General features: G+C 50.0%; 1 protein-coding gene across 2 annotated transcripts; it reads left to right on the top strand.

The window, feature by feature from the left end:
- The first annotated feature begins 14,071 nt into the window (after positions 1-14,071).
- Positions 14,072-17,638, top strand: NICOL1 (NELL2 interacting cell ontogeny regulator 1). 2 transcript variants are annotated; one of them, XM_002814511.5, is made up of 5 exons: positions 14,072-14,589; positions 15,429-15,744; positions 16,004-16,158; positions 16,410-16,498; positions 17,535-17,638. In XM_002814511.5, the coding sequence occupies exons 2-5, from the start codon at positions 15,638-15,640 to the stop codon at positions 17,598-17,600; spliced, it is 417 nt and encodes a 138-aa protein (XP_002814557.2). In that variant the 5' UTR covers positions 14,072-14,589; positions 15,429-15,637; the 3' UTR covers positions 17,601-17,638. The 2 variants fall into 2 exon arrangements, with proteins under 2 accessions (XP_002814557.2, XP_002814558.1); XM_002814512.3 differs by lacking the exons at positions 14,072-14,589; positions 15,429-15,744 and adding an exon at positions 15,751-15,851.
- Positions 17,639-17,939: the final 301 nt, after the last annotated feature.

Genomic DNA, 17,939 nt, shown 5'->3' on the forward strand with positions numbered 1-17,939 from the left:
TTTCACCCTTGTCGCCCAGGCTGGAGTGCAATGGCTCGATCTCGGCTCACTGCAACCTCTGCCTCCCAGGTTCAAGCGATTCTCCTGCCTCAGCCTCCCAAGTAGCTGGGATTACAGGCACCCGCCACCAAGCCCAGCTAATTTTTGTGTTTTTGGTAGAGATGGGGTTTCACCATGTTGGCCAGGCTGGTCTGGAACTCCTGACTTCAGGTAATCCGCCTGCCTCAGCCTCCCAAAGTGCTGGGATTACAGGTGTGAGGCACTGTGCCTGGCCAGCAGGGTATTTATTACTACCTCAATTTCAGAACTTGTTATTGGTCTATTCAGGGATTCAATTTCTTCCTGGTTCAGTCTTGGGAGGGTGTATGTGTTCAGGGATTTATCCATTTCTTCTAGATTTTATAGTTTATTTGCATAGAGGTGTTGATAGTATTCTCTGATGGTTGTTTGTATTTCTGTGGGGTCAGTGGTAGTATCACCCCTTATCATTTCTGATTGTGTTTACTTGAATCTTCTCTCTTTTCTTCTTTATTAGTCTAGCTAGCAGTCTATCTATATTATTGATTAAAAAACCCAGCTCCTGGATTTGTTGATATTTTGAAGGGTTTTCCGTGTCTCTATCTCCTTCAGTTCCATTCTGAGCTTGGTTATTTCTTGTCTTCTGCTAGCTCTGAGGTTTGTTTTGTACCTAGGAATACAGCTAACAAGGGATGTGAAGGACCTCTTCAAGGAGAACTACAAACCACTGCTCAAAGAAATCAGAGAGGACACAAACAGATGTAAAAACATTTTATGTTCATGGATAGGAAGAATCAACATCATGAAAATGGCCATACTGTCCAAAGCAACTTATATATTTAATGCTCTTCATTCTTTAGTTCTTCTAGTTGTGATGTTAGTATGCTGATTTGAAATCTTTCTCGGTTTTTGATGTGGTAATTTAGTGCTATAACTTTCCCTCCTAACATTGCTTTAGCTGCATCCCAGAGATTCTGGTAAGTTGTTTCTTTGTTCTCATTAGTTTCAAAGAACTTCTTGATTTTTGCCTTAATTTCATTATTTGCCCAGAAGTCATTCAGGAGCAAGTTGCTCAATTTCCATGTAGTTGCATGGTTTTGAGTGAATTTCTTAATCTTGAGCTCTAATTTGATTACGTTATGGTCTGAGAGACTGTTATGATTTCCGTTCTTTTGCATTTGCTGAGGGGTATTTTACTTCCAATTATATGATCAATTTTAGAGTAAGTTCCATGTGGCACTAGGAAAAATGTATGTTCTGTTTTTTGGGGGGTGGAGAGTTCTGTAGGTATCTACCAGGTCCACTTGATTTAGAGCTGAGTTCAAGTCCTGAACATCTTTGTTAATTTTCTGTCTTGATGATCTGTCTAATATTGACAGTGAGGTATTAAAGTGTTCTACTATTATTGTGTGAGTGTCTAAGTGTCTTTGTAGGTCTTTAAGAATGTATTGCCAGGTGCAGTGGCTCACACCTGTAATCCCAGCACTTTGGGAGGCCGAGGCGGGTGGATCATGAAGTCAAGAGATCGAGACCATCCTGGCCAATATGGTGAAACCCCGTTTCTACTAAAAATACAAAAATTAGCCGGGCATGGTGATGCACACCTGTAGTCCCAGCTACCTGGGAGGCTGACACAGGAGAATTGCTTGAACCAGGAGGCAGAAGTTGCAGTGAGCCAAGATCACACCACTGCACTTCAGCCTGGGTGACAGAGCAAGACTCTGTCTCAAAAAAAAAAAAAAAAAAAAAACCACAAAAAACAAAAAACCATGTTTTATGAATCTGGGTGCTCCTGTATTGGGTGCATATATATTTAGAATAGTTAGGTCTTCTTGTTGAATTGAACCCTTTACCGTTATGTAATGTCCGTCTTTGTCTTTTTTGACCTGTGTTGTTTTCAAGTCCATTTTGTCAGAAATTAGGATTGCAACTCCTGCTTTCCATTTGCTTGGTAAATATTCTTCCATCCCTAGCCTATGTGTGTCTTTGTATATGAGTTGTGACTCCTGAATACAGCACACTGATGGATCTTGTCTTTTTATCTAGCTTCCCATTCTGTGTCTTTTAATTGGGGCATTTAGCCCATTTACATTTAAAGTTAATATTGGTATGTGTGAATTTGATCCTGTCATCATGATGCTGGCTAGTTAATTTTGCAGACTTGTTATGTAGTTGCTTCATAGTGTCATTGGTCTGTGTACTTCAGTGTGTTTTTATAGTGGCTGGTAATAGTTTTTCCTTTCCATGTTCAGTGCTTCCTTCAGGAGTTCTTGCAGGGCAGGCCTGGTGGAGATGAAATCCCTCAGCATTTGATTGTCTGAAAAGGATTTTATTTCTCCTTCACCTATGAAGCTTAGTTTGGCCAGATTTGAAATCCTGGGTTGGAAATTCTTTTTTTTTTTTTTTTTTTTGAGATGGAGTCTCGCTCTGTAGCCCAGGCTGGAGTACAGTGGCGTGATCTCTGCTCACTGCAACCTCCGCCTCCTGAATCCCGGTTCAACCAGTTCTCCTGCCTCAGCCTCCCCGGCAGCTGGGATTATAGGCACGCACCACCCTGTCCAGCTAATTTTTGTATTTTTAGTAGAGACAGGGTTTCACCATGTTGGCCATGCTGTTCTTGAACTCCTGACCTTGTGATCCGCCCACCTCGGCCTCCCAAAGTACTGGGATTACAGGTGTGAGCTACTGCACCTGGCCTGGAAATTCTTTAAGAATATTGAATATTGGTCAGGCATGGTGGCTCACAGCACTTTGGGAGGCCAAGGCAGGTGGATCACGAGGTCAGGAGATCAAGGCCATCTTGGCCAACATGGTGAAACTCCATCTCTACTAAAATACAAAAAATTATCCAGCAGTGGTGGCATGTGCCTATAATCCCAGCTACTTGGGAGGCTGAGGATGCAGTTAGCTGAGATTGTGCCACTGCACTCCAGCCTGGCAACAGAGCAAGACTCCATCTCAAAAAAAAAAAAAAGAATGTTGAATATTGGCCCCCAATCTCTTCTGGCTTGTAGGGTTTCCACTGAGAGGTCCACTGTTAGTCTAATGGGCTTCCCTTTGTAGGTGACCTGGCCTTTCTCTCTGGCTGCCCTTAACATTTTTTACTTCATTTTAACCTTAGAGAATCTAATGATTATGTGCCTTAGGGTTGACCTTCTCATGGAGTATCTTATTGGGGTTCTCTGGATTTCCTGGATTTGAATGTTGGCCTGTCCTGCTAGGTTGGGGAAGTTCTCCTGGATGATATCCTGAAGTGTGTTTTCCAACTTGGCTCCATTCTCCCTGTCTCTTTCAGGTACTCCAGTCAGTTGTAGGTTCAATCTTTTTACATAGTCCGATAGTTCTCGGAGGTTTTGTTCATTCCTCTTCATTATTTGTTCTCTAATCTTGTCTGCCTGCCTTATTTCAGCAAGACAGTCTTCAAGCTCTGATATTCTTTCTTCCATTTGGTTGATTTGGCTATTGATACTTGTGTTTGCATCATGAAGTTCTTGTGCTGTATTTTTCAGCTCCATCAGGTCATTTATGTTTCTCTCTAAACTGGTTATTCTAGTTAACACCATCTGTAATGTTTTATCATGGTTCTTAGCTTCTTTGCATTGGGTTAAAACATAATCCTTTAGCTCATTGAAGTATATTATTACCCACTTTCTGAAGCCTACTTCTGTCAGTTCCTCCATCTCAGCTTCAGCCCACTCCTGTGCCCTTGTTGGAGAGGTGTTTTGATCATTTGGAGGAGAAGAGGCTTTCTGGCTTTTGGAATTTTCGGCATTTTTGCATTGGTTTTTCCTCATCATGGATTTATCTACCTTTCATCTTTGAGGCTGTTGACCTTTAGATGGAGTTTTTGTGGGGTCTTTTTTGTTGATGTTGTTGTTGTTGCTTTCTGTTTGTTTGTTTTTCTTTTCTTTTCTTTTTTCTTTTTTTTTTTTTTGAGATGGAGTCTTGCTCTGTCACCCAGGCTGGAGTGCAGTGGCGCGATCTTGGCTCACTCAGTGCAACCTCCACCTTCCGGGTTCAAGTGATTCTCCTGCAGCCTCCCAAGTAGCTGGAACTACAGGCATCCACCACCACTCCTGGATAATTTTTGTATTTTTAGTAGAGACAGGGTTTCACCATATTGGCCAGGCTGGTCTTGAACTCCTGACCTTGTGATCTGCCTTCCTCAGCCTCCCCAAGTGCTGGGATTACAGGCGTGAGCCACGGTGCCTGGCTGTTTTTCTTTTAACAGTCAGGCCCCTCTTCTGCAGGTCTGCTGCAATTTGCTGGGGGTCCACTCCATACCCTGTTTGCCTGGGTATCACCAGTGAAGGCTGCAGAACAGCAAAGATTGCTGCCTGCTCCTTCTTCTGGAAGCTTTGTCTCAGAGGGGCACTGACCTGATGCCAGCCACAGCTCTCCTGAATGAAGCGTCTGGTAGCCTCTGTTGGGAGGTCTCACCCAGTCAGGAGGCCTGGGATCAGGGACCTGCTTAAGGAAGCAGTCTGGCTGCCCCTTACCAGTGCGGGTGCGCTGCGCTGGGGGGTGCCCTCCTCGCCCAGGTCACTGGGACTCTTGGGAGCCAGCAGGCAGGAAAGATTAAGTCTGCCCAACCTGAGACTGTGGCCACCACTCTCCCCAGGTGCTCTGACCCAGGGAGATGAAAGTTCTGTCTGTAAACCCCTGGCTGGAGTTGCTGGAACTCCTGCAGGGAGGCACTGCCCGGGTGAGAAGGGATGGGTCTGGTTCCCAGCCAAAGAGGCAGTCTGGCCACAATCTGCCACAGCTGCTGTGCTGCGCTGTGGGGAATTCTGCCCAGTCCAAACCTCACAATCTCCCTAGCACTGGCCAGGGAAAACCGCCTCCCAGGTTCAAACGAATCTTCTCCCTCAGCCTCTCGAGTATCCAGGATTACAGGCATGCACCACCACACCTGGCTAATTTTTTTTTTTTTTTCTATTTTTAGTAGAGACGGGGTTTTACTCTGTTAGCTAGGCTGGTCTCCGACTCCCGAACTCGTGATCCACCCACCTCAGCCTCCCAAAGTGCTGGGATTACAAGTGTGAGCCACCACGCCCGGCCTTGTAAGCCCATCTGTTCTGCCCATTTACTTTCCACAGGAGTGAAGTAGGGTGCTGCTGGCATGGGTGCAGTACCCGGCATTAGTCCGTGGCCTGGAGCACTGGTGTTCTTCACCTGTGGCCGTGGCTGTTCTGTCCATCAGGGCATTTCCTCTGGGATAACAGAGGTGTCCCCCTTTTGGTGTCCCCTGCAGTGAGTAACTGCCACCTCCTTTGGGAGCTGGACAGCATCTACAATTCCAAGATCTCAGAGCAATGCTGTATGGGGGATTCCTTAGCTGTTAGCTGTCACTTTTCTTTCCATATAGCGTCATGAGCATGGAGCACCAGGCACCCACATTTGGAATCGGTAAATATGTTGACTCTTAAGTCTTTTCTCAGTTGGAGGATCCTGATTAGACCAATTAATTCCACTTTTTGAGCAGATGTCTGGGGAGGTCAAGCTTTGGCCTCAATGCCTTCTTGTTGACTAACTACTGCATAACTGATCTTTCTTTCTCCCTTATGAATAAAACCACTTCCATCTCTGAGCCACTCAACATCGGGGTTATACAGGGGCTCAGGGGCTCATCTTTGAGGTCAGGCCTGCTAGAGTAGGTCTGTTCTATGGTTTCCACACAGGAGTGAATGAGTTGGGGATCTGTTTCCTGGGACATGAAGTCCAGCAAAAGGGGAACACAGTTTAGAACTCAGGGTAACATCTGGGGTGTCATGCAGAAGGGCCTGATATTTAAGTAACCAGCCCCCTGTTAGCTATTGCTGTCCCTTTGCCTCTAGGACTCCCTATATTTCATGGGGGGGATCATGACATCTGATGGTTGTCCCAAGGTAAACTTACTGGCTTCTGTCAATAGAGTGGTGGCAGCTACAGCTCGCCACCTGGTCCAATTTAGAAAAGTAAGCCACTGGTATAGGGTCATTCCTGAGCCTCTGGTTTAGGATGCCCAAAGCTACCCTTTGTTTTTCAGCCAAGGTGAAAGGGTGGAGCTGGACAGCATCTAAAAGTTCATCTAAAGGGTGAAAAGTTTTTCTATGTTTGGGAGTCCCAAAGTAGGGGCTGTTCCCAGCTTTTCTTCTAGTGTTAGGAATACCTGTTGGCAGGTTCCATCCCAATTTAAAGGCTCATGATCACGTCCTTTCAGAGCTTCATAAAGTAGTTCTATAAGCCCAAACCCAGTAGAATCCAGCCATTCCCCCAAAGGCCTCTTTCTTAGTCTGAGGGGACTGGAGTGCCAGGATGGCCTCTTTTCACTCCTGAGTCAAAGTCCTGTCCCAGGAGTGGGCACATACCCCAAATACTTAGCCTTCTGTACAGAGATGTGGGCCTTGCTGGGGATACCTGATGCCCTTGTTTTTCCAGAAAATTAAGGGGCTGGATTGTGTTCCTGTCAGAGGCTTCCCTAGAAGGGCTGGGAATTAATAGGTCATCACATATTACAAAAGGGACCCATTAGTTAACGGTAGTTCCTTTAACTCTTTTGCCAATGCATTGCCAAAGAGATGGGGACTGTCTCTAAAACCCTGAGAAAGGACAGTTCAGTTAAGCTAAGAGGCAGCATGAGTGTCTGGATCAGTTCATTCAAAAGCAGAAATATACTGGGAGTCCAGGTGTAAAGGTATATACAAGAAAACATCCTTAATTAGGCATTAAGTCTAATACTGTGAACCAATGAGCATCTTTAGGGACTTGGCTCCATATTGTGTAAGGATTAGGAACCATCAGGAGGATTGAAGTAACTGCCTAAGAGTCTGAGCTGACACCGATGTCAGCTCCCCCAGCTGCCATCAGGAACTCCTTGCTATATAAGCTGGGTGACAAGTCAGTCCAAAGTCTGAGTTACAGCCGACCCATTTGGCCAGACGTGGGTGGGACTTCCCACCCCACCTGACAAAAGAAGTAAAATCTTGTATCTGGTGCTTAGATGAGCTGATTCAGTGTTGAAGGAACCTGAAGACAGACTGAAGCTCCACTACAACATGTTCAGGGTGGCCCTCGAGGACAGCACGGAGAGGAAATCCTCCCTGTGGGTACAACTCGGATCAGTTAGCTTGCTTGTCTGCTTCACGTAGAGGCAGAAGAGTCGTGAAATAAGCATATATATGGAGTCGTGGGTGGGGCTGTTTGGCTGGTTGATGAGAACCTGGAAGGAGCAAGTTTGGAAGAATGGGGAGACAGAGCTATGGGGAGTGAGTGTGTGGATGAACAACAGGAACAGGCAGAGTGGGAGGGGTGTCACATTGCACATTCATGCTCTGGTGTCCTCCACAGGGGAGGCACTGGATGGCCATGTTGATGGCTGATATGGTTTGGTTCTATGTTGCCACTCAAATCTCGTGTGGAGCTCTGATCCCCAGTGTTGGAGGAGGGGCCTGGCGGGAGGCGATTGGATCACGGCGGCCGACTTCCCCTTTGCTGTTCTCATGATAGTGAATGAGTTCTCACGAGATCTTGTGTAAAAGTGTGTAGCACGTCCCCCTTTGCTCTCTTCCTCCTTCTCTGCCATATGAAGAAGGTGCTTGCTTGCCCTTTGCCCTTCTGCCATGATTGTAAGTTTCCTGAAGTTCCCCAACCATGCTTACGTATATCCTGCAGAACTGTGAGTCAAGGAAACCTCTTTCTTCATAAATTACCCAGTCTTAGTAGAGGTGGGGTTTTGCCATGTTGGTCAGGCCAGTCTCGAACTCCTGACCTCCAGTGATCGACCTGCCTCGGCCTCCCAAAGTGCCAGGATTGCAGGCTTGAGCCACTGCGCTCAGCCAATACACTTCTAAATAACTTCTTAATCAAGGAAGAATCACAGTAAAATTAGAAAGCATTCTGAACTAAATTAAGATGAGAACTCTTATCAATATTTGTGTGATGCATTGAAAACATTAAATGCTTATATTAGAATATAAGAAAGGTATCTTCTAGAAGTGTTTCTTCATATGAAAAAAATAAATAAAAATAGTTAATCAGGAAATAACTTGATGACTTCTTCTAATATCTCAGTTTTCATAAATCATCTAGGTGAATTGTTAAAAATAAATAAATTAGGTAAATGTAAATAGGATAAACATTTATAAATTAACTTTTCATGTAATTTGAAATCTTAAAGTTATGTTATGATAAATTAAATGATATTCATAAATGTCTGGTTCATTTCCAAATAAGATAAAAAATTGAAACAAATTGCTGAACATAAACATGTTTGTTCTTGGTTTCCTAAATTTCATAAAAGACTACATATATTTAGGTCTATTAATACACATAAAAATTATGTTATGCATTCTTTTGATACACAAGTTTTCAGCATTTTTACATTTATAATTATATTACACTATAAATTTTACTACAAATACTATTTGTAGTAAAATTTACTACAAACCCTTATATTGCAAGTTTTATAGGATGCTATTTTTGTTATTATTCTAATTCTAAATATTTTATAATTTCCCTTGTGATTTATTTGACCTATGTGTTATTAAATTTGTGCATTTAAATTTCCAAACATATGGAAGTTTTCACTTATATTTTTGTTATTATAAGTAATAATTACATTGATTTGTAGTTAAAAAAATGATCTGTATGATTATTTGACATGTTTAAATTATTTGACATGTTTAAAGACTTTAAGTCTATTGAGTGATCAGTATATATATAAAATTAAAATTTTTTTTCTAGAGACAGGATCTCACTCTGTTGCCCAGGCTGGAGTGCAGTGGCACAACCATGACTCACTGCAGCCTCGAACTCGTAGGCTAAAGGGATTGATTCTCCTGCCTCAGCCTCCCAACTAGCTGGGATTACAGGCATGCACCACCACATTCAGATACTTTTTAAAATTTTCAAATCTTTTGTAGAGTTAGGGTCTTCCTATGTTGTCCAGGCTGGTTTCAAACTCCTGGCCTCAAGTGATCCTCCCGTCTCTTATAAGCGCAAGCCACTGTGCCTGGCCTAATTTTTTTAAAACTAAACATTCTGCATATGCTTAAACAGAATGTATTCTGAGGATACAGTGTTCAATATATGTACTCAATTAGATAATGTTTTGTGACGTGTTCAAATCTATATCCTTACCAATTTATTTTCTGTTTGAATAATTATCAGAAAAAGCACGTTAAAATATTACACTATAATGGGAAAATTAATTATTTCTTCTGTTCTTCTGTCAATTGCCACTTTCAATATTTTGAAGCTTTGTTATTTAGTGTCTTGCTATATCATAACCCCTTTTGACATCAGTATCTAGAACTGAGTTAAAATATTTGCCTGGATTAGGGTTAATTTTCAATGAAAAATCCTCAGCTCTGTCAATGATCTTTTCATCGCCTAGGAATTTATATCAACATATAGTTTTGGTATCAAAATCAAAGAAAGCATTAAATAAGTGAAATGGGTGAATAACACAAGTGAGATTTGTGCAAATTCATTTTTTTTTTTAGGATGGGGAGCGTTGTGCTTGTCCCCTTGTTGGATTCATGAAATAGAGTCACTATCAAAAAAATACATTATGGCTGAGCTTGGTGGCTCATGCCTGTAGTCCCAGTACTTTGGGAGGCTGAGGCGGGTGGATCGCTTAAGGTCAGGAGTTCGAGACCAGCCTGACCAACATGGTGACACCCCGTGTCTACTAAAAATACAAAATTCAGCTGGGTGTGGTGGAAGGTGCCTGTAATCCCAGCTACTCAGGAGGCTGAGGCAGGAGAATCGCTTGAACCGGGGAGACAGAGGTTGCAGTGAGCCAAGATTGCACCACTGCACTCTAGCCTGGGCAACAAAGCAAGATTGCGTCTCAAAAAAAAAAAAAAAAAAAAATTACGGAGAGACCTGTTTCTAAAAATTACAAAATGGTTCTCATCTATAAAATACTGACAGGTGATAGTTCAAAATTGCTTGCTAGAAATTAAAATTACTAAGAGTTAAACTTAGGCCGGGTGCAGTGGCTCATGCCTGGATTCCCAGCACTTCGGGAGGCTGAGGCAGGTGGATCACTTGAGATCAGGAGTTCGAGACCAGCCTGCCCAACATGGCAAAACCCTGTCTCTACCAAAGAAAAAAATACAAAAATTAGCCAGGTGTGGGGGCACACACCTGTAGTCCCAGCTACTGGGGAGGCTGAGACAGGAGAATCACTTGAACCCAGGAGGTGGAGGTCGCAGTGAGCCTAGATCGTGCCACTGCACTCCAGACTGGGTAACAGAGTAAGACTCTGTTTCAAAAAAAGAGTTAAACTTCTAATTAATATATATAATTCTGTATATAAAGTGCACCAAAAAGATGTGTTTTATGAGAAAAATTATAAGAAAGGCACAAATATGTGCTATTTATTGAGAAAAAGGTATACTTTTAAGGTTATTTCAAAATATGGATTTAGGAAGGAAACAGAAACAAGATAAAAAGGAACCAGCAAGTATGAGAGACAGAGAGAGAGAGAGAGAAGAGAGTCACGGGAGTGAAGATGCATTTTTGGTAAGAAATATATATATATTTTTTTGAGATGGAGTCTCACTCTGTTGCCCAGGCTGGAGTGCAGTGGTGTGATCTCAGCTCACTGCAACCTCTGCCTCCTGGGTTCAAATGATTCTCCTGCCTCAGCTTCCCCAGTAGCTGGGATTACAGGCGCGTGCCACCATACCCGGCTAATTTTTGTATTTTTAGTAGACACAGGGTTTTGCCATATTGGCCAGGCTGGTCTTGAACTTCTGACCCCAGGTGATTCGCCAGCCTCGGCCTCCCAAAGTGCTGGGATTACAGGCATGAGCCACTGCGCCTGGTCCGTAAGAAAGATTTTTAAAAGAGAATAATTTTGCATGAGAAAGAATCTGATATGTTAATTTTTTGTCCTAAAGCAGAATCACTGGTTATTTAAGAAAGAGAGGCTGGGCACGGTGGCTCATGCCTGTAGTCTCAGCTGCTTGGGAGGCTGAGGAGGGAGGATTGCTTGAGCCTGCAAGGTCCAGGCTGCAGTGAGCCATGATCCCACCACTGCACTCCAGCCTGGGTGACAGAGCGAGATCTGTTTAAAAAAAAAAAAGGAACAAAATAAAAGAAAAAGAAAGACAAGGCAGAAAGTTGCAGGATGTCGTCAAGGCTCTCAGAAGTCGTGATAAGGTTCATAAAGGATGAATTTATGAAAAGAATTTGTGTGTGATCCACTTGGATATAATTAAGAGAATTATTTCTAAGTTTTCCTGAAGATTGAGTTTTCATCCCCTATGTTATTTATTTTGATTTATTTTTTAATTTTCTTTGAGATGGAGTCTCACTCTGTCGCCCAGTGGAGTGAAGTGGCACGATCTAGGCTCACTGCAACCTCTGCCTCCCAGGTTCAAGTGATTCTCCTGCCTCAGCCTCTTGAGTAGCTGGCACTACAGGCGTGCATCACGACTCCTGGCTAATTTTTATTTATTTATTTATTATTATTTTTTATTTTTTTATTTTTAGTAGAGACGGGGTTTCACCACATTGGCCGGGCTGGTCTGTAACTCCTGACCACAAATGATCTGCCCACCTCATCCTTTCAAAGTGTTGGGATTACAGGCGTGAGCCAACGCACCTGGCCACATACCCTATGTTATTTATTTGTTTATTAAATTGTTAAAGGTTGGCTGAAATGCCTGGGCTTCAGTGATCCTCCCGCCTCAGCCTCCTGAGTAGCTGGGATTACAGGCACACGCCACCACATCTGGCTTGGTCCCCTGCGTTAGAACAAAGTTGTCTTGAGCTAATGGTCTGCTCATAGTAAAACTGCAAGAGGTTTAGATTTTTAATTCTCCACAACACTTTTCTGTTTTATTTTCTCCATTTAATTTCCCTTGTTTCAGGTCAGAAATGCTGTCTTCTTCATTTAGAGGGAAATTTCATTCCTTGAGGTAGGGCCTTCCTCTTACAGCGTCTCAGACTTGGGTTTCAGAAGTTCAGCTTTTGCTACATCTTGCAGCCTGTGATTCTCAGGACATGCACCACTGCCTCCAGCTCTTTCTCCCCATCAGAAGGCCTGGGATTATAATGCTGTCCTTCAGCTTTTTTGTCAGCTCCTGTATTTCTCTCCCCTCTGGTTCTAACTCTGTCGTTATGACCTGATGCTGAAATGTCTGTCTTGAAGAAAACAATGTTTTCTTCCCGTATAATTTCACCCCTATTCCTGGCTTTTCTTGATGTGACTGAATTGTCCGTGTAACCAGGAAACTTCTCACACTTTTGCTGTTCCTAAGAGCCACATATTCTCCTGCTCAAGCTACTAACTGTCTTGTTTACATTCCTCTCTAATATGGTGTGTGCTCAAAACCCTGGACACACACACACTCTTCCCGTGTCTGGTTAAATCAAGTACCTTTTCATCAGGTTTGACTTTCAGGTAAACTAAATGGGTGTCCCATAAGCGGAAGAAATCACACGGCAGGAGGTTCTTCTTTACCTTTTTGGTATTGGCCTAAAAAAACAAAGATTTTAAAAATATTTTATCAAGATAATTTCCTGAGTTGCCTTTATTCGTTTTTTTAATTACTTAGGAAAACTGAGCTTTGAAAGAGTTAAGTTTTTTTAATCCATGTATCTTTCTGTATTGCTTTTGAAGTCTTTGACTATCACTCTGGTTAAATAAATGACTGTTATTTCACAGTGACTTGTGATCCTGTTTTGATCAAGTGTTTTGAACCTTTTGACATCTTTTGCAGCTGGAGGACTCAGGGTGAGTGGAAGACACGAGTGAGCCGGGAGGTGGGGGGAAGCCCTGGCTATCTGCAGAACCCGGCAGGTCTCAGCTGAGGGAGGCTTGTGGCCCAGCAGGAGACCCAGCAGCTGGCGGGAGTGGGCAGGGGAATGGGTAGGGGAAGCTGGGAGGGGACAGGGGACCTTGAGGGCCTCAGCTGCATCAGGACTCGCACCTTCCATTGGAGGTGAGACGGGAGCTGTGAATCCTCGTGCGTGGCGGCAGGGTCTGATGTGATCCCAAAGGCCCCTCTGCCACTCACAGCTGCCAGGAGGCTCATCCACAGCCCAGTGGTGCCTGTGCTGCCCACAGAGGCAGGAGGATTGCTCGAGCCCAGGAGTTCGAGACCAGCCTGGGCAACACAGAGAGACCTTGTCTCTAAACAAAATCTAAAAATTAGCCAGGCATGGTGGCACGTACCTATAGTCCCAGCTATGTGGGAGGCCAAGGCACCCTGTCTCTCCAAACGAAACAAAACAAAACAAAAAAACAAGGAGAGGCCACTAAGCTAAGTGAAATAGGCCAGTTGAGCCACAAAAGGACAAACACTGTGAGATCCCACTTAAGTGAGGCCCCAGAGTGATCACATTGATAGAGAGAGTAAGTAGAGGCTGCGGGAAGCAGAAGGACGACGGGGAGTTATTGCTTAAATGAGGACAGTTTACCAACATTTTAAAATAAAGTTCCCTCTGACTGCCTTGTGGAGACTGGACCACAGGGAGCTGGAAACAGGGAGACAGTGATGAGGCGATTCTCCAAGCCCAGGTGAGGGGCTGGGACCAGGGGCAGAGAGGCGTGGGGTGGAGAGAAGAATTCCCAGGGCTCTGGGGATGGAGCTGACAGGATTTCTGGAAGGATTGTTGTGGGCTTAGGGAAGGGGACATGGAAAGGTGGGGGACAGGTATCGCCTAGCAACACCCGGGAGGAGCAGGAAAAATGAGAGGGGGGGACCCAGACCCGACAGGAGCGGGCTCCAGACGGAAAGGGGTAGGCACTGGACGGCTGGAGAGGTGCGGGCCGCCGGGGGCGGGGCGCCAGGTTTGTTTTGTTTGGATGTGAGGGAATCTCAGCCTGTTTGCTGGAGAGAACTCTAGGGTGGGGACTGTGCCTTGGGAGGAGGCGGCTGGGAGGAAGGGTGTACGTGGAGGGGGGTGCGGTGAGGCCGAAGACAGCCAGGGGCCATCCAGACCCTGGGGGCGCAGCAAGCCCGAGACTCCTGGCGACCCAACGGCACCGCCGACCGAGGCCCAGCCCACCTAGCTTCTGGGGAGGCGTTTCCCTTCCCGGCATGGAAGCGGCTGTCCGTGGGCACTAGGGGCAGGGGTGACAGGAGCAGGTCGCGAGCGGGTGCAGCGTGGGACCGAAGGGGAGAAGGACGCCTGCGGCCCGGCGCGTCCCCGGAAGCACGTCCCTCCCAGGGCTCCGCGGCCCCGGCGACCGCGCAGGGCTCCCCCTCTACGGCTCCCGCCCCACTGGGAGATCGCGACGGCTTGTTCCTGGGCTCTGGGCTCCGGGGAGAAGACCGCGGAAGTGCGCACTAGCCCGACACTCGGGAGGGCCGCTGCCTCCCCAGGCGCCTGGGACACCGGCCCGCAGCCCCCACCCGGCCCCTCGGGCCCCGCCTGCATTTCAGCGCGCTGAGGATGCAGCGTACCCCCGAGGCGCGACCAGATCCCCGAAGCCCGGCGTCGGCTCAACCCGGAGGAGGCAGCGGCAGTCACGGGCACGCTTCACCAACCCACCCTCCCACCCGCTCTCAGGATCAGGACACCCGCGTCCGGCCGGGGCAGGGGCGACTCTGACCACGCGAGAAGCAGGTGCGTCCGCAGTCCCAGCTTGTGCCGGGAAGACCACCGGCCAGAAGCCCGGCGGTTGGGGGTAGAGGTCGGCTAGGCTGGGGAGGGGGGCGCCCGAGGCTGGGGGTCCTGCACGGCCTCCTGGGGGCCTCCTGGGGGCGGCCTCCAGGTAGGGGTGCGGCTCCGCCCACCAAGAAGAGGGTCTGGCGGGAGGTGTGGTTCGTCCCTGAGCTCCCGGCCACAGCGCGGGCTGCTGGGTGGGTGGGGAGGGGGGAACGCCAGCACCCACGTGGGCCTGGGGCGCCTTCTGCGGAGGCCACGACCTGTGTCGGTGTCGGCGTGGGGGCCTGGCTCCGACGGCTGGGACCATCCCTCCCAGGGAGTCCGGGGCCCAGATTCGCACTTGCTGGGCGCCCCCGGGGGCCACTGGCTGCACGGCGCTCTTTAAAGTCAACAGCCCTGAGTTCACGGGGCTGAAATCGGCACAGAGGCCGAGGACCTGTGGTCGGGGCTCCCCGCAAGCGGTTCTCCCGGCTCTGAGGACACCGAGAGGCGGAGAGGAGGACCCTGGGGAGGGAGTGGGTACCCGGGAGGGACCGAGCAGGCTGGTGCCCACCCTGACGCCCGAGGATCGGGGAGAGGCTGGGCCAGGGAAAGGCCGGGTGAGGGCGGATCCCCCGAGCCGATCCCCCAGGCCAGCTCTCTCCGGGCGGTGCGACCCCACACTGGACCCCACCCGCCCGGGGTCGGAGTCCAAGCGTTTGCATGCACCGCTCCCCGCGCCTCGCGAGCATCGAGCAGCTCCCTCAGGATCGCCCCTGACCTGCTGAGCTCCAGCCACAGATTTCCCACTTCCTCAGCTTTTCTCCCGCCGGCCGTGCGCTCTGGAGGTCTCGCCCCGGCGCCGCCTCCTCCAGGCAGTCCTCTAGACTGCATCGGCTCTGGGCCTGGACGCTGCTCCCGGGGGCAGCCCCCGGCCAGGGCCAGGCACACCCGATTCCTGGAGCGTCCTAGGTGCCTCTAAACCCGCGGCCAGCGCAGTCTCGGGTTTCCATGACGACGACGTGGGATGGGGAACCCGGGCGGGGTCGGGTCGGAGCGCATGCGCCGTGCGCGCCGGACGCGGAACGTCTGCCGGTGTCCCCGCGCTGCTGGTCCCGGGGTCCCTGAACCGCGGTAAGGGCGGGGGTGCGGGCGTCCGAATGGGCGTTTTCTAGATACGGGGCGCGGACTAGAGGCTTGCTGGGCCCGGGGACGGGCGGACTGGAGTCGGGGAGCCGGAGGTGGGGCGGGGGCTCCCGGGCCCGGGGTGGGTGGGTCCAGGGGCTCCCGGGCCTGGGGCTTGGACAAGGGTAGTGGGGCCCGCGGGAGGGGACGGGGGCTTACCGGCCCGGGGCGGGCAGGGCGGGCGCCGCTGACCCCTCGCTGGCTTCAGGGCGGCCCCGCTCCCTCCGCTGGCCATGGCCCCCCCGCCCGCGTGCCGGTCCCCGATGTCACCGCCGCCGCCGCTGCTGCTGCTGCTGCTGAGTCTGGCGCTGCTGGGCGCCCGGGCCCGCGCCGAGCCCGCCGGGAGTGCCGTCCCCGCGCAGAGTAGGTGCCGGGGGCTGGGTTCCGGGAAGCGGGGCGGGGCTGGCGCCAGGGGCGTGCGGGGCCGGGGCTCTGCCGGGAGGACCGCGCCTCGCCTTTGTTCCCGGGAGCGGGTCCTCCCCTTCGCGGGAGATGGTGGCGTGGGGAGTGGGGACGTGCGCTCTTTGGCACTGGGTGGACGGGCCTAGGGTGCGTGGGGGCCTTGCGGGTGACCCCCCTTGCTCCCCCTCCACCCTGACCCGCGTCCCCCGCAGGCCGCCCATGCGTGGACTGCCACGCCTTCGAGTTCATGCAGCGCGCCCTGCAGGACCTGCGGAAGACAGCCTGCAGCCTGGACGCGCGGGTGAGCGCCCGCGGCGCGACCGTCCTCCCGGGCTTCCCAGGGGGTGGGGAGGGCAGGGAGGATGAGGAAGAGGCCCCCTGGGGGAGTGGAGTGTCCCTCATCCTTCACCCCTGATTTAAGACGCCGCACCTATGCCCCCTTCCTCTGGCTCCAGTCATCCAAGGGGCACTCTGGGCACCTGTCTCACCTATGAGATGCTCCTCTCTCCAGCATGCTCAGTTTCTAGCCCCTCCCCCAGAAGGCCCTCACTGGGCACTTTGTCCTATGACCGCCACTCCTGAGGGCTGTGACAGACCTGGACCCTGGGGAAGGACTGTCAGCCCAATCCAGGATCCCCTGGGTGGGCGGCAAGGCCCCGGGGCAGAGGAGAAACTGAGGCCAGAGGATGTGGCAAAAGTGTCAGGAATGGGGGGGTCAGGCTGGGCAGGGTGGTCTGGATCCTGGGTGGATGCACAGGTTGGTTAAGGCCCCTCCAAGCCTGGGTGAACAGGGAGCCCCCAGGCCATGGGGTGCAGCCAAGGAGTTTTTGTTTGTGCAGGGGCTCAAGCTTCTTCCTGGAAAGGGAGAATTCTAGGAAGGAGAAAGCAGGGAAGACCCTGCCTGGTCCCACCCCCCACCAGCCCTAGTGTCCTTGGGAACACTTCAAAGGGCTCGGACTAAGACCTGGAGCCCTCTCCCCACTCACAGAGCCTGGAGCTGAGCTTTTGGGAGGAGCAGCCCCCACCTATCCTTAGGCATGAGAGCGGGAGGGAGTGGGGGACAGTGGACCCCTGTGGGTGGTGTGGGAGCTGGAAGAAGGCAGGTGGGCACTCTGGCATGGCGCAGGCACCAGCAGACCCCAGGCAGGCCCCACCAGTGGGAGCCGCTGCAGAGGGAAGAGATGAGTGGGAGGCTCTGGGTGTGGGGGTTAGAGCCAGGGCCTGACCTTGTCTGTCTCAGGAGCTGGTGGAGATAGGGCTGCCTTGGGTGGGTGGAGGCCCAGGGGAATGCCAGTGGGCAGCTGGGCTGCACCCTCACGCCTCTTGTTGCTTTGCAGACGGAGACCCTACTGCTGCAGGCAGAGCGCCGTGCCCTGTGTGCCTGCTGGCCGGCGGGGCACTGAGGACCGCGCTGCTCCGTGTCAATAAATGCCCAGTGGCACTCCTGTGTCCTGTCTCCCTGTTCTGGCCACCAGAGCCCCTGCGTCGCCCCCGGCAGTCCTGGGTTGGGCCCCTCTCTGGGCTTGGGTTTCCCCAGCTGTTCCACCTGGGCGAGCCCTCTTGGCTGCTGTCCCATACCAGTGCCCGTGCGGAGAGGTGGACACACACGTCTGACCTCAGTGACCTGTGCTTCCTCGGACCTGCTCCCCTGCCTGCCTGCCCTTGTTTTGAGGCTGGGGAAGTGTAGAAATCGGCCTGACCCCCCTGAGTCCCCAGAGCAGCTGCCCCAGGGCTGAGCCCCT

The sequence above is a fragment of the Pongo abelii genome, chromosome 3, assembly GCF_028885655.2.
Source record: "Pongo abelii isolate AG06213 chromosome 3, NHGRI_mPonAbe1-v2.0_pri, whole genome shotgun sequence".
NCBI classification, from domain to species: Eukaryota; Metazoa; Chordata; class Mammalia; order Primates; family Hominidae; genus Pongo; species Pongo abelii.

Bases quoted from the DNA above. Each gene is read 5' to 3' on its own strand.
- NICOL1 (XM_002814511.5), top strand. From the start codon at position 15,638: ATGGGGAACCCGGGCGGGGTCGGGTCGGAGCGCATGCGCCGTGCGCGC. The intron at 15,745-16,003 runs GTAAGGGCGGGG...CGCTGGCTTCAG, and splicing joins CCCGGGGTCCCTGAACCGCG to GGCGGCCCCGCTCCCTCCGC. The intron at 16,159-16,409 runs GTAGGTGCCGGG...CGTCCCCCGCAG, and splicing joins GAGTGCCGTCCCCGCGCAGA to GCCGCCCATGCGTGGACTGC.